At 40.0% G+C, this 16501-nt stretch overlaps 1 protein-coding gene across 1 annotated transcript in view; it reads left to right on the top strand.

The window, feature by feature from the left end:
- Window positions 1–16501, top strand: part of AdamTS-A (ADAM metallopeptidase with thrombospondin type 1 motif A) — a 733635-nt gene that overhangs the window by 692455 nt on the left and 24679 nt on the right. Inside the window, exons 24-25 of the mRNA XM_071671786.1 lie at window positions 4923–5114; window positions 15752–15913. Coding sequence (XP_071527887.1) covers window positions 4923–5114; window positions 15752–15913 — 354 coding nt within the window. The remainder of the gene's footprint in view (window positions 1–4922; window positions 5115–15751; window positions 15914–16501) is intronic.

The following is a 16501-nucleotide window of genomic DNA, read 5'->3' on the forward strand; positions in this document are numbered from 1 at the left end:
CCATATGTTCAAACCATTTCAACACCACCCCCCTTCTGCTCTCTCAACCATGCTCTTTTTATTTCCACACACCTGTCTTACCCTTTAATTACTTACTCGATCGAAACACCTCACACTGTACATATTGTCTTCAGACACTTTATTTCCAACACATCCACTCTCCTCTGAACATCTTTATCTCATGCCTCACAACCATATAATTTTCTTGGATCTACTATTTATTCAAACATACACATTTTTGCCCTCCAAGATAACATTCTCTCTTTCCACACATTCTTCATTACTCCCAGGACCTTTGCCCCTTCCCCCACCACATGACTCTCTTCCACTTTTATATTTTCTTTCGCTGTCAAGTCCACTTCCAGATATATAAAACACTTCAGTTCCTCCAAATTTTCTTCATTTAAACATATATCCCAAATAATTTGTCCCTCAACCCTGCTGAACCTTGTTTTTATTCATATTTACTCTCAACTTTCTCCTTTAACACTCTTCCAAACTCCATCACCAACTTCTGCAGTTTTCACTCGAATCTGCCACCAATGCTGTGTCATCAGCAGACAACAATTGACTCACTTCCCAGGCCCTCTCATCCCCAAAAGACTGCATACTCATCCCTCTCTCCAAGACTCTTGCATCTACCTCCCTCACCACTTATTCCATATTGCATCTACCTCCCTCACCATTTATTCCATAAACAAATTAAACAACTTTGGAAACCGTTTACTGTCCTCTCTTTCCACCTCGTGCACTCACCTTGCACCCTTGATAAAATCTCACTGCTACTAACAAAGTACCTCCCACACAATATTGTCTAAATACCTTCCAGAAGGTATCTCTATCAATCCTATCATATGCCTTCTCCAGATCCAAAAATGCTATAAATGTTACATACAAATCCCTGTGTTTTTCGAAGTATTTCTCACACACATTCTTCAAAGCAAACACCTGATCCACACATCCTCTACCCCTTCTGAAACCATGCTGTTCCTCCCTAATCTGATGCTTTGTACATGCCTTCACTCTCAATCAATACCCTCCCATACAACTTACAAGACTTGTACCTCTGTAGTCTGAACATTCACCTTTATCCCTTTTCCCTTTATAAAATGGCATTATACACTCATTCCACCAATCCTCTGGCACTTCACCATGATCCATACATACACTGAATATCCTTCCCAACCAGTCAGTAACACAGTCACCTCCAGTCACCTCCTTTCCTAATAGATTCAGCAGCAACACCATCCACTCCAGCTGCTTTGTTTGATTTCATCTTCTGCAAAGCTTTCACCACCTCTTCCCTCTCTACCAATCCACTCTCCATGACTCTCACTTCACATACCACTCACCAAAATGCCCTACATCTGCCACTCTTTCATCGAACACATTTAACAATCCTTCAAAAGACTCGCTCCATCTCCTCCTCACTTCATTACTGCCAGTTATCCCTTCCCCTTTTTCCCTTTCCACCAATGTTCCCATTTGATCTCTTGTTTTCCCTCATTATTTACCTCCTTCTAAAATATCTTTTTATTTTCCCGAAATTTTAATGATACTCTCACCCTGACTCTCATTTGCCTTTTTTTCCAACCTCTGCACCTTCCTCGTGACCTTTTGCAGCTTTCTCTTATACTGCTCCCAATAACTTACACTCCTTCCTAGTAAGAGCCACCCAAGTGCCTCTCTTTTCTCTTTCTCTAGCAACTTTACTTTTTCATACAATCATTCATAACCATATCTAGTTTGCCCACCTCCCACCATTTGCATGCCACATGCATCTCTTGCATGTGCCATCACTGCTTCCCTAAATACTTCCCATTCCTTATCCACTCCTCTCACTTCATTTGCTCTCACCTTTTGCCATTCTACACTCAATCTCTACTGGTTGATTTTCACACAAGTCTCCTTTCAGAGTTCATTAACTCTCACCACTCTATTCTCCCAGACATTGTTTCCTCTTTTTCAACAACCTCTACAAATCTTCACCCTTGCTTCCACAAGATAATGATCAGACCTCCCACCAGCTACCCCCCTCAGCACATTTACATCCGTAAGTCTGTCTTTTACGTATGTCAGTTAATATGTAAATTTATAATGCCCATTGATCATTTCCTCTACTCACATATGTATACTTGTATATCTCTCTTTTTAAACCAGGTATTCCCAGTCACCAATCTTTTTTTAGCACACAACTCCACAAGCTCTTCACCATTTCCATTCATAACTCGGAATACCCCATTAGCCCCAATTATACCCTAATCTGCCACATTACTTACCTTTGCATTTAAATAACCCATCACTTATATCCAATCTCATGTACCAAAACTGCTGATACATTCACTTAGTTCCCAAAACACTTTCCTCTCGTGATCTTTCTCCTCATGGCCAAGTGCACAAGTACCAAAAATCACCCATCCCTCACCATCCACTTTCGGTTTTACCCACATCAGTCTAAAATTTACTTTCTTACACTCTATCACACACTGCCATATCAACTCCTGAGTATCTTAAACATTCCACCTAATAACCTTACTTTCATTCACACTTACTCTTGCTTCAGGAGTAGTGCTACTCCCTCTTTAGCTCTTTTCCTCTCACCAACCCCGTGACTTTGATACATAGATGTTGGAGAGAGGAATAAGTATGCAGTCTGTTGGGATGACAAGGGCCTGGTAGGTGAGTCAGTTGTTTGCTGATGATATGGCACTGGTGGCAGATTTGAGTGAGAAACTGCAGAAGTTGGTGTCTGAGTTTGAGAGATAGTGTAAAAGGAGAGAGTTGAGAGTAAGTGTGAATGAAAGTAAGGTTATTAGGTGGAATGTTTAAGATACTCAGGAGTTGATATGGCAGTGAACAAAAACATGGGAGCTGAAGTGAACCATAGGATAGGTGAGGGGATGAAGGATTGGGCACATTTAGGAATGTGAGGAAAGAGATATTACTGTCTTAAAGGGCAAAGGTGGATGTTTTTGATGGTATTGTAGTCTCATTGGTGCTCCATGGATGTGTAAGTGGGCCTAAGACAAAAGTGTAAAGAACATGGTGAATGTTTTGGAAATGAAATGTTTGAGGACAAGATGTGGTGTGAGGATGGTTAATTGAATAAGCAATACTTTGGTAAGGGAGAGGTGTGTTAGTAACAGGGGAATATATGAGAGAGTTGAAGAGGGTGTGCTAAAATGGTTTAGACATATGGAGAGGATGAATGAGGAAAAGATGGCTAATAGGGTATACATGTCAGGTGTGGAATTATCAAGGAAAAAGGGGAAACCAAGTAGGAGGTGGAAGGATGGAGTGAAAGATGCTTTGAAGGATCAAGTCATGAATATGCAGGAAAGTTCAAGGCATGTAAGGGATAGACAGAATTGGAGTGATGTTGTCTACAGTGGATGATTTGCAGTCAGTGGGCAGAACAAAGGCATGTGAAATGGTCAGGGAAAACCACAGAAAGGTCTGTGGGGCCTGATTGTGGATGGGGGCTGTGGCTTTTGTGCATTATGCATACTTAACACATAAAGAGTAGTTGCAAGTTATTGAGGCCATTTCTTCATTTGTTCCTGGTGCTACCTCACTATTATGGGGAACACTGAATAATTGCAAAAGTAGTTGAAAAGATTCAGAAATGTTATGCTGCTCACACTAAACTTAAGTATGAAAATGAAAAGTGGCTGGCATTTGTGGGGATGATATCGGAGGTATTTGTTCTTTACTGTCATCTGTCGCCAAAATCCATCAACCCATGATTATTTAAAGAGAAAATTAGATGCAGTTGTTGCATAATGTTTCATTTGAACATAGACCCCAATCATGAGGGTGGTGAGAATGCAGTTGCTGACTTTCCATGCAGGTTTCCCTCCTCTTTACGTAACCCCAGTAAGATCATCCAAGTCAGTTATGTCTTCACATATCTAATGATATTCTTTACTTTCCTAACTAGTTTGTACTTTTGTAAGCTTCCATCTTATCATGTAGGTCATCCAACAGTATGCATATTTTCTGTGGGATCATCATGTTTTCATAAACCTTTTGATCAACAGCTATTCACTTAGGATGGCAGTTGTAGGGTTACTGAGGAGAATATAATTTTTCCAGCACCTTCCTGGATGTGGGCGATACTTCTGTAAGCTATTAAGGGTATGATAAGTCAGCTAGATATATAGATAGAGGCAGGAAACATTAAATCACCATGTGATAGAAGCCACACCTTGTATAGGATCTTTAGATGATAATGACTACTGTATAAAGCTTAAGTGTCATCTGATATTTTGTTATGACTTGGTACCTAAGTTATTTGACACCTGAGTATCTATGTGTTATTCATTACCCTATTGTTAACTGGTATATGAATTTCATATGGTTTTTCAGTGTCATCTAGTACTTGATTGTTAAATTGGACTTGAGCATCATCTGTAAGTTCATCTAGTACCCAGATTTGGCTTGGTGCTTATATCAGTACCACGCTCAACAGCTTTGCAGTTTGTAATGGCTTTTTAGTCGCTAAACCTGCATCATTCTTAACAACCAGCATGTTGCATCAATGTCCAAATTAGTAGTTTAAGAATTTACATGTTGATATGTTTGATAAGATAATTGACATATTTATTGGTTTAAGAAAATTTCTTGCTAATCACAGATGTTTAAAATCATTGGTAAATATTTCTTGATAAGTTTAAACCATTTCAAAGTCTTCATGATAATCCAGTCAACATAACTACATAGTATAGCATTTTTAATGAAGAAGTTCCATTTATAAAATGTTACATTATTTTTTGTATCATGAAATATCATTTTATGCTTTTTTTCTCTATCTGGCATGGCATTACCAATCCTGCTGCTTCACCTTTCTTCAAACTGATGCCCTTGGTCATTCTCTGGACTGGCTTCACATAACTACATTTGGGCTGGTATCGGTGGAATAGTGTTCAGAGGTGTGTGGTCCAGGAGCAGAGACACGGGAAGTTACCTGCCATTCAGTTAATCATCATGGTTGGGTTGACCCTCAGCCTGTGACCCGAGGCTGTGATGAAGCCAAGAGACCACGTAATATCCGCAAGTGTAACCTTGGTCATTGCCAAAGAAGATACTATTGGAGAATCAAACCATGGAAGCCAGTAAGTGGCCTCTGTTATCTTTATTTTACTAATATATCTTCTCTTTGATCTGGTTAAACATTCAAACTTTTCTTCATTATAAGTATATGAAGTACAATTAATTGTTAATCAGCCTAAATGAAACATAGAGTTTCTAGGCAGAAGTATTAATTACACTGTAGCTACAAATGTTGTAGTGTTACATCTCCTGTGTCTATTAAAGCTGATTATATTGCAGTATATGACAGATCAGCAGATGCAGTTGGACTTATATTTACATTAAGAAGTAACAAGATTATAAGACTTTGAAATTGTGTAGTAAAATTTAAGGTACCATTGAGCTATGAATGACAATTAAGCTTGGGACCTAACAATACAAATTTCACATTTAGATGTAAAAGAATGATCATAAGAATGACAGTTAAGATAAAGCACATTTCATTTATTTCAGTGGTTAGAAATGTGACATGGACAAGTTGAGTAAGAATTGATTGTATAAGATGATATTAGAAATGTACTAAACATCTGATTGCTGACTTACGTGTAACCTGTTTTAAATGAAATAAGGCTATAAGAATTTGTTTGGGTTAAGACTGATGACAGTTAACGATAAGTTATGGAGGAAGGATTTAAAAAAAAATGCAGAGCCAGCCTGCATCATGTTAGGAAATAACAAATATTCTACACTGTAAAAAGATTGTTTGTTTTTGTTATCTAATCATACACATTCCAAAATTTTCGTTTTTATCACACAAGTTATGAATTCATGTACAGTGCACATCACTCCCTTTATACTTAAGCATACCCATTATTGAGGGTATTCCATTTTAAGTGTGGTGAACGAGGCAGGTATTTTAATAAATATTTTGTTCATTTTAATTACATACATTTGTACTTATCTGTATTTAATGAGGGTTAAGTTGAACTTCTTTTGTAATGGAAATGGACTTAAGAGAGGGGTATAGAAACACAGGTTACCCCATACACCAATGCTTTATTGACAAATACAAGAAACTACAACTTATACTGCTGGTGTAGGATAAGAATAAGAACTGAATTTGAAGCAGGTGCTGATGCGGGATTAAAAGGTAAGGCAAAAGTCCTGTGGCACTAGTACAAGAATGAGGCAAGGGTCTCATGCCACTGGTGCAGGGGCAGGTGTTGTGAGGCAGGTATCTCATGGTGCTGGTGCTGGAGAGATGAGGCAAGTGTCTTGTAGGAGGGATGAGTCATTGCCTGATCTCATGGTGGAACTGCATATGGGAGAATTATTGCTGAGATCCTAACATTGTTCAGCAAAAGGGAGAAGGTGTTGCCAAGGTCCTTTGACTGAGCAGAAGGGACACTGCATTGCAAGAGGAGGGCAGTTGCTGTTGGTGATTTTTTATGCTGCACAAGAGAAATGGCACTGCCAGATTTTTGTCATTAAGCTGCTACAAGATACTGGTGATAGCAAAATCCTGCAAAGCTCTTGCAGAAGAGAGAATGAGTTATAGTTACATAGAGCACCTACCAAGCTACCAAAGGAGGTCGTAGATAACAAAGCCCCACAGAGTTCCTCTAGAGAAGGGAATGAGCCAGAGTCACATGGCAGGGGAAATGTTTCAGCGCAGGAAAGCACATTTATACTTGAAACCTGTGGACTAGCATGACCATCAGGCCCACGAAGATACATCCATCTGAAACTATACTCCTAGGCATAGTTGAGTTACACTTTCTTGTCTACACTCTGGACATCACCTGTCTCTCTAACATTACAAACACCAAATCATCAAATCACAAGATAACTCATGCTTGAGATATAGGTTCCATGCTGAAGATATTGATTACTTACTCTTTGATTGTCCTACACTCACCTCACACAGATATACATTGAGTATTATTTCTTGACCTGTTGTCCTGCCTGATGGATCTGACCAGCTTCCTACATACTGCAGGAGCCCCATAGAGAGGAATCTTGGGACAGAAATGTAAAGTATGAATATATATCTGTATTTCTCATTGCTAATTACCTCAGGACAAAATTTTGTAATAGTCCTGGTGTTACCGAGGAATAGGAACTTTTTGAAGGTTTGTTAAGCCCAAGGCTCCTTACTTCCAGTGACAGGGCAATGTAGACTCCTCTAGAGTAAGAGGTTCTCTGATAAGACTGAACTCTTAACTGTACAGCCTTGCCAAAGCTGACTTTTCATTTGGGGTGTAACCTCAAGCAAGCAGAGTCCAATAATGCCAAATAACACATGGCAGAGTGTGTAGTGTCACCATCACTGTTTGATCTTATAATAGATTGGAAGGTGAGGGAGCTAAATGCAAGGATTTTGGAGATGTGACCAGGGATCTCACATACCATTGGTTGGTATGAGACAGGAAGCTTTTGTTGCCTTGCACTCCAGTGGTAACATACCCACCAACCATGCAGTACGTCAGCACCCAAAGGTAATGTCATTTCCCACATCAGTGAGGTTGTACCAGGAAACAGACAAAGAAAGACACATCTACTCGCATACACATATATATACGTCTATGCCCTTCGAGGACAATATGTGGTTTGATTGAGTAAGTCATGAAAGGGTAAAAGAGATGTGTGATGATAAAAAGAGTGTGGTTGAGAGAGCAGAAGAGGGTGTATTGAAATTACCCAAAAGTAATGTCATTTTCCTCATTAGTGAGGTTGAGCCAGGAAACAGACAAAAAAAAACACATCCACTCACATACACATATATATACATCTATGCACATTGAGGACATATTATGTGGTTTGATCCAGTAAGTAATGAAAGGGTAAGAGATGTGTGGTAATAAAAAGTGTGGTTGAGAGAGCAGAAGAGGGTGTATTGAAATGGTTTGGTCACATGGAGGGAAGGAGTGAGGAGTGATTGACAAAGAGGATATATGTGTCAGAGGTTAAGGGAATGAGGAGAAGTGGGAGACCAAATTGGAGGTGGAAGGATGGAGTGAAAAAGATTTTGCGCGATTAGGGCCCTGAACATACAGGGGGCTGAAAGGCATGCAAGGAATAGAGTGAATTGGAATGATGTGGTATACAGGTATCGACTTGCTGTCAGTGGATTGAACCAGGGCCTGTGAAGCGTCTGAAGTAAACCATGGAAAGTTTTGTTGGGCCTGGATGTGGAAAGGGAGCTGTGGTTTCAGTGCATTACACATGACAGCTAGAGTCTAAGTGTGGACAAATGTGGCCTTTGTTGTCCTTTCCTAGTGCTACCTCGCACACATGCAGGGGGAGGGGGGGGTGTCATTTCATGTGTGGTGGGGTAGTGGCGGGAATGGATGAAGGCAGCATGTATGAATATGTGCATGTGTATATATGTATATGTCTGTGTATGTATATGTATGTATACGGTGAAATGTATGTATATGTGTGTGTGTGGGCGTTTATGTATATACATGTGTATGTGGGTGGGTTAGGCCATTCGTCTATTTCCTCGTGCTACGTTGCTAATGCAGGAGACACCGACAAAGTGTGATAGATATAAATAAAATGAATGAGTGATTATATATCCCTGGGGATAGGAGAGAAAGAATACTTCCCATGCATTTCCCGCATGTCGTAGAAGGCAACTAAAGGGGATGGAAGCGGGGGGGCTAGAAACCCTCCCCTCCTTCTATTCTAAATTTCTAAAAGGGGAAACAAAAGGAGTCACATGGGGAGTGCTCATTCTCCTCGAAGGCTCAGATTGGGGTGTCTAAATATATGTGGATGTAACCAAGATGAGAAAAAAGGAGAGATAGGTAGTATGTTTGAGGAAAGGAACCTGGATGTTTTGGCTCTGAGTGAAACGAATCTCAAAGGTAAAGGGGAAGAGTGGTTTGGGAGTAAAGTCAGGGGCTGGTGAGAGGACAAGAGCAAAGGAAGGAGTAGCACTACTCCTGAAACGGGAGTTGTGGGAGTATGTGATAGAGTGTAAGAAAGTAAACTCTAGATTGATATGAGTAAAACTGAAAGTGGATGGAGAGAGATGGGTTATTATTGGGGCCTATGCACCTGGGCATGAGAAGAAAGATCATGAGAGGCAAGTGTTTTGGGAGCAGCTGAATGAGCGTGTTAGCAGTTTTGATGCATGAGACCCGCTTATAGTGATGGGTGATTTGAATGCAAAGGTGATTAATGTAGCAGTTGAGGGAATGATTATTATACGTGGGTTGTTCAGTGTTGTAAATGGAAATGGTGAAGAGCTTGTAGATTTGTGTGCTGAAAAAGGATTGTTGATTGGGAATACCTCGTTTAAAAAGAGAGATATACATAAGTATACGTATGTCAGTAGAAAAGATGGCCAGAGAGCGTTATTGGATTATGTGTTAATTGATAGGTGCGTGAATGAGAGACTTTTGAATGTTAATGTGGTGAGAGGTGCAACTGGAGCGATGTCTGATCATTATCTTGTGGAGGCGAAGGTGAAGATTTGTATGGGTTTTCAGAAAAGAGAAGAGAATGTTGGGGTGAAGAGAGTGGTGAGAGTAATTGAGCTTGGGAAGGAGACTTGTGTGAGGAAGTACCAGGAGAGACTGAGTACAGAATGGAAAAAGATGAGAACAAAGGACGTAAGAAGAGTGGGGAGGAATGGGATATATTTGGGAAGCAGTGATGGCTTGCGCAAAAGATGCTTGTAGCATGAGAAGCGTGGGAGGTGGGCAGATTAGAAGGGGTAGTGAGTGGTGGGATAAAGAAGTAAGATTATTAGTGAAAGAGAAGAGAGAGGCATTTAGACGATTTTTGCAGGGAAATAGTGCATATGACTGGAGATGTATAAAAGAAAGAGGCATGAGGTCAAGAAAAAGGTGCAAGAGGTGAAAAAGAGGGCAAATGAGAGTTGGGGTGAGAGAGTATCATTAAATTTTAGGGAGCATAAAAGGATGCTTTGGAAGGAGGTAAATAAAGTGTGTAAGACAAGAGAGCAAATGGGAACGTTAGTGAAGGGGACTAATGGGGAGGTAATAACAAGTAGTGGTGATGTGAGAAGGAGATGGAGTGAGTATTTTGAAGGTTTGTTGAATATGTTAGATGATAGATTGGCAGATATAGGGTGTTTTGGTTGAGGTGGTGTACGAAGTGAGAGGGTCAGGGAGAATGATTTGGTAAACAGGGAAGAGGTAGTGAAAGCTTTGCGGAAGATGAAAGCCGGCAAGGCAGCAGGTTTGAATGATATTGCAGTGGAATTTATTAAAAAAAGTGGTGACTGTATGTATGTATGTATGGCCCATGGTGAAGTGCCGGAGGATTGGCAGAATGCTTGCATAGTGCCATTGTACAAAGGCAAAGGGGATAAAGGTGAGTGTTCAAATTACAGAGGTATAAGTTTGTTGAGTATTCCTGGGAAAAGTATATGGGAGGGTATTGATTGAGAGGGTGAAGGCATGTACAGAACATCAGATTGGGGAAGAGCAGTGTGGTTTCAGAAGTGGTAGAGGATGTGTGGATCAGGTGTTTGCTTTGAAGAATGTATGAGAAATACTTAGAAAAACAAATGGATTTGTATGTAGCATTTATGGAACTGGAGAAGGCATATGATACAGTTGACAGAGATGCTCTGTGGAAGGTATTGTGAGTATATGGTATAGGAGGCAAGTTGCTGGAAGCATTGAAAAGTTTTTATCAAGGATGTAAGGCATGTGTACGTGTAGTGAGAGAGGAAAGTGATTGGTACTCGGTGAATGTTGGTTTGCGGCAGGGATGCGTGATGTCTCCATGGTTGTTCAATTTGTTTATGGATGGGGTTGTTAGGGAGGTGAATACAAGAGTTTTGGAGAGAGGGGCAAGTATGCAGTCTGTTGTGGATGAGAGGACTTGGGAAGTGAGTCAGTTGTTGTTCGCTGATGATACAGCGCCAGTGGCTGATTAGGGAGAGAAACTGCTGAAGCTGATGACTGAGTTTGGTAAAGTGTGTGAAAGAAGAAAGTTAAGAGTAAATGCGAATAAGAGCAAGGTTATTAGGTACAGTAGGGTTGAGGGTCAAGTCAATTGGGAGGTAAGTTTGAATGGAGAAAAATGGAGGAAGTAAAGTGTTTTAGATATCTGGGAGTGGATCTGGCAGCGGATGGAACCATGGAAGTGGAAGTGGATCATAGGGTGGGGGAGGGGGCGAAAATCCTGGGAGCCTTGAAGAATGTGTGGAAGTCGAGAACATTATCTCGGAAAGCAAAAATGGGTATGTTTGAAGGAATAGTGGTTCCAACAATGTTGCATGGTTGCGAGGCGTGGGCTATGGATAGAGTTGTGCACAGGAGGGTGGATGTGCTGGAAATGAGATGTTTGAGGACAATGTGTGGTGTGAGGTGGTTTGATCGAGTAAGTAATGTAAGGGTAAGAGAGATGTGTGGAAATAAAAAAAGCGTGGTTGAGAGAGCAGAAGAGGGTGTTTTGAAATGGTTTGGGCACATGGAGAGAATGAGTGAGGAAAGATTGACCAAGAGGATATATGTGTCAGAGGTGGAGGGAATGAGGAGAAGTGGGAGACCAAATTGGAGGTGGAAAGATGGAGTGAAAAAGATTTTGAGTGATCGGGGCATGAACATGCAGGAGGGTGAAAGGCGGGCAAGGAATAGAGTGAATTGGATCGATGTGGTATACCAGGGTTGACATGCTGTCAATGGATTGAATCAGGGCATGTGAAGCGTCTGGGGTAAACCATGGAAAGTTGTGTGGGGTCTGGATGTGGAAAGGGAGCTGTGGTTTCGGGCATTATTGCATGACAGCTAGAGACTGAATGTGAAAGAATGGGGCCTTTGTTGTCTTTTCCTAGCACTACCTCGCACACATGAGGGGGGAGGGGAATGGTGTTCCATGTGTGGCGAGGTGGCGATGGGAATGAATAAAGGCAAACAGTGTGAATTGTATGCATGGGTATATATGTATGTGTCTGTGTGTATATATATATGTGTACATTGAGATGTATAGGTATGTATATTTGCGTGTGTGGACGTGTATGTATATACATGTGTATGGAGGTGGGTTGGGCCATTTCTTTCGTTTATATACGTAAACACACTTACACAGACAAAAACATACATATACATATCAACATATACACATGTACATGCATATACATATCAACATGTACACATATACTTACATATACACAGACATATACATATATATGTATGTACATATTTATACTTGCTTGCTTTCATCCATTCCTGGCGCCCCACCCCACAAAGAACAGCATCCTCACCCCTTGCATCAGGGAGGTAGCACCAGGATAACAAGACAAAAAAGTCAACATCCATTCACACTCATTCTCTAGCTGTCAGTGTGTAGTGCACCATAACCACAGCTCCCTATCCACATCCAGGCCCCACAGACCTTTCCATGGTTTACCCTAAATGTTTCATGTAGACACAGGTATACCACATCATTCCAATTCACTTTATTCCTTGCATGCCTCTCACCCTCCTGCATGTTTATGCCCTGATCACTCAATATCTTCTCATTCCATCCTTCCACTTCCAATTTGGTCTCTGCTTCTCTTTGTTCCCTCCACCTCTAACATATACATATCCTCTTTGTTAGCCTTTCCTCTCTTTCTCTCCACGCACACACACACACACCACCTCAAACATGCTAGACAAACTGTCCTCTGACCGCCTGCCCCTCCTGAAAATCCTCCATCTGGCCCACCCAAACCATACAACTAACAAAAACACTTAGACTATAGGAAAGCAGTCTGGCCAGCCTTGACACAGTACATGGAAACAAGGCTCCAAAACCTCAGAATAGATGACTTCCCATCCTTACATCATGGTGTCACAAATTTCATCTCCAGCAAAATCAGCAGAAACCACATGCCACAAGGACATAGAAATATGACCCAGACTTCTTGCTGCAAGTTACATTCCCCTTAAAACAAAGAAATCAGCTAAGACAGCACAATTCACCATAGGTAGAAGTCAAAGAACAAGTCCATACCCTAATAATGCTACTACTAACCTGATCACTGAAAGATGTACTGAAAACTGATATTTCTTCCTCAACACTGTAAACCACAAGACTCACAGCAGTCAACTATGGTGCATGTGAAAAAATATTCATACTTGCTGCACCAATCCAGTCCCTCCTCATGAATCACTCCTGACTCATTCCAGTAAAATTCCTTCTCCTCCCAAACAGTACTCAAACATGAGTAATAAGACTCTTCAAGAATCGGCCACAAACCAACTTCACACTTAAACAGGAAAGTCATGAAGAAAAACCACACAATATCCAGAAACAACTGCCCACCCACCCTTCACTCACTCTGATACAGGCTCTGACAAGATATCAGACTTTTTCATAAAACTCTTTTGCCCATTTGCAATCCAAGATCTTACAGATATCTTCAACCACTATTGGTAACACAACAAAATCCTGGATATCTGAAATTTTGACTTAATAGTTCCAATCCCAAGACCCATTCCCCCAAACCACCCAACTCCTCCTCCTGCTACTACCCTGTTTCACCTCTATCCTCTTTTTCCAGATTCTCTAAAAAAAACTGATCCACAACAGAATCAAACAAAACATCCCACTTTAACCCATACCTAAACACTCCACCACCACATTACACACTGACCCTCAACAAGATATCTTAGAGGGCCCCAACTAGCCACAGTCCCTGTCCCTCACAGTAGTAGCAACAGTCTCCTGTCACATCCTTACACAAAAGATACTTGACACCACCCTTCATAACATTGACTAAAGGTGGTTGACAGTAGCCATATGCCATGCCAATCAATCACAGTGGTTTCATCTCTAAAATATGAACTCCACAATGGAGTTCTCCAAGGGGCAGTTCTATCTACTATCCCCTTTAGTCTCTTCCTACATGACCTCCCATTACCTCAGGCAAACTTCAAAGTGTAGGTCCTCTCATATACAGACAACCTCACAATCAAATCACAACACCCTCTCTGTCAAAACTCATATACACTTAAATGACCTGATAAGCACTTAACAGCCTTTCCAACTTAGTCTTAAATACCATCGCACCATATAATATATCCATCTGAAACCACACTCCCCAGATAGACACAAGTAGCACTTTTCCACATGGACTGAACATCACCCATCCCAACTTTACAACAAACACCTGATTCAACATATTCCAGAACCCTTCATCCCCACAATGCAACAAACACAGTGATGACACTGAGCTTTTATTATTTAATTGCCCTGCACTCTCCAAATGTTAATGCATGCACATCACTCCATTTCACGACCTTCGGTCTCATCCAGTGGATGCAGCCAATTTCCTGGGTACTGTGGGAGCCTCATAAAGGTAGAAAGGACTCCTAGGGAAGGAAGTAGATAAGTATATTTGAATGTAGATTCTGATCCTGTAGTTCACATAAATGAATGATGTGAATTCTATTTTTCAGTTGTTTACTTTCATAAATGACATTTAATTTTGGTTTGACTAGGTATGATATCTTTTCTGTTGATACTGTTTCTGTTTGGAAACTTTGGCCAAATCATATGTCCTTGCCTTTTAGTTTTGCTTTAGATTGGATTTACATTCACCTTAGTTAGATTTCAGTATGAATTTCATTAAGTTTCATATCAGGTTCTGGGTTGAAAATTAGTTCTTAATCACTAGCTTTTTATATCTTCTGGTTTTGCTTAGGTTTGGTGGAACTTTTCATTTTATCACCAGAAACTCAAGTTTCAGATGCAACAGAATTTATCAGTGTTTATACAGCCATCCTGATGCCCAGTTTTTAGATAATCATTAGCTCAGTTAAGTTTTGATGGAAATTGATTAGACATGGTAAATGCTTATTTCATCATTCCACAGGTCAGTTACACAGTGCCTGTATTTTTGTATTGCACTTTAATCATATTTACGTATTTACCCATATTAGGTAAGAATATATGGTAATTAGCCACCTTTGGATAGTGCCTTCGTTTAAAAGATGATGCTTTAACTGTATTTTCACAGCCTATTTTGATAAGACATAGTGTATCAGAAAAGTCAACAACTGGTGTTTGACAGATAAATCTATGTGGTTTTCATAGTACACTTTATAAGTGAACTTTCCCCATACCACATAACTTCACATCATAGTTGCAACATTAGGATGAGGCTAAGATCACTAGATCAGATGTACAGTAGCCTAGTGTAAGTTATACAGTATTACAGCACTTTATCTTTCAGAAAGGTCTATCATTTTCTCCACATACCCCTTGCAGGTACTTACAGTAAATCAACATAGTCCAAAAAAGACCAGCAGAGCATCCAACTATATCTCAGCTTCTTCAAAGATTACAGTAATGACACTGGAAATTTGTTAAACTTTTAAACAATTGTGTCATGAAGAATATTCACACCCTATGTTTATCATGTGTCCAAAGCAGGCATAAATATGTAGTGTTAAACAGGCAAGTAAACTAAGAGTGTAGGGCTTGTTATGTGCTGTAGGAGGCAGGTTTTGACATGAGTACACATCACAGAACCTTTTTATAACTCTATCATCATGATGTATTATAGGATTTCATCAATACAGCTAGATTTAGTGATCTGATGAAAGGATCTTAAGAACCACATCATATTAACAAAGTTTTTGATTATGTCCATTCTTTAGAAGTTTTAGTTGATATATTTTCCTCCTTTTCCATTGAATTTAAAGTAATGTACATTCAGATAAGTAGAGATTTTTTTCGTGGTCAGTGTCAAGCAGTGTGTAACAAACGAGGGAGACAGCGTCGAGGAATTATCTGTGTGAATGCAGAGAATCAGAGAGTGCAGCGTCATTTGTGCTCCAGAGAGCATCGTCCACGCAAGAAGCAGAGATGTCAGGCTCAGCCTTGTGGGCACATTTCATGCTCTCAGGCAAGTTTTTTTTTTAAAGAAGTAAATTTTCATACACTGTAAGACTTCTTTGCTTCACTTGATAGTTATTTTCAATGAAAGGAAAATAATTCACCACTAGATATTATATCTTTCACGATTATATCGACTTTGATATCAAAATATTTGTTTTTATAGCCTTTACCACCACACAGATATTAATAACTAACATGCCTGTCTCAAAAAATCATTTAGTGCCTGTTTTTTTGCCATTTTTGCAAATCTGCATGCTTTCTTGTATAAAAATGTTCATCTTTCTGTTTGTCTTCTTGTCAGTCTGCGTATGTTTTCCATTCTGACTTTTTTCATCCAAGTCTATCAATTCATCCAAACAGCTTTATATAGTTGATACCTGTGGAATGAAATTTGTGGTAAGAATTATTTGAAGATTTGTAGAAAAAAGAGAGTTTGAATAAGTTGCATAAAATAATTCATCCCACAAGTGTCACCTAGTGAAAAACTGCCAGGCAAACCTTACGACAGACTTATTCATTAACAAGAAAGATGTTTAAGAGATCAAAGTATGTTCATGAAATCCACCAGCTCCTGCCGAGGGCCAGAAATTTCATT

Source organism: Panulirus ornatus, chromosome 17 (genome assembly GCF_036320965.1).
Source record: "Panulirus ornatus isolate Po-2019 chromosome 17, ASM3632096v1, whole genome shotgun sequence".
In the NCBI taxonomy this organism is placed as follows: domain Eukaryota; kingdom Metazoa; phylum Arthropoda; class Malacostraca; order Decapoda; family Palinuridae; genus Panulirus; species Panulirus ornatus.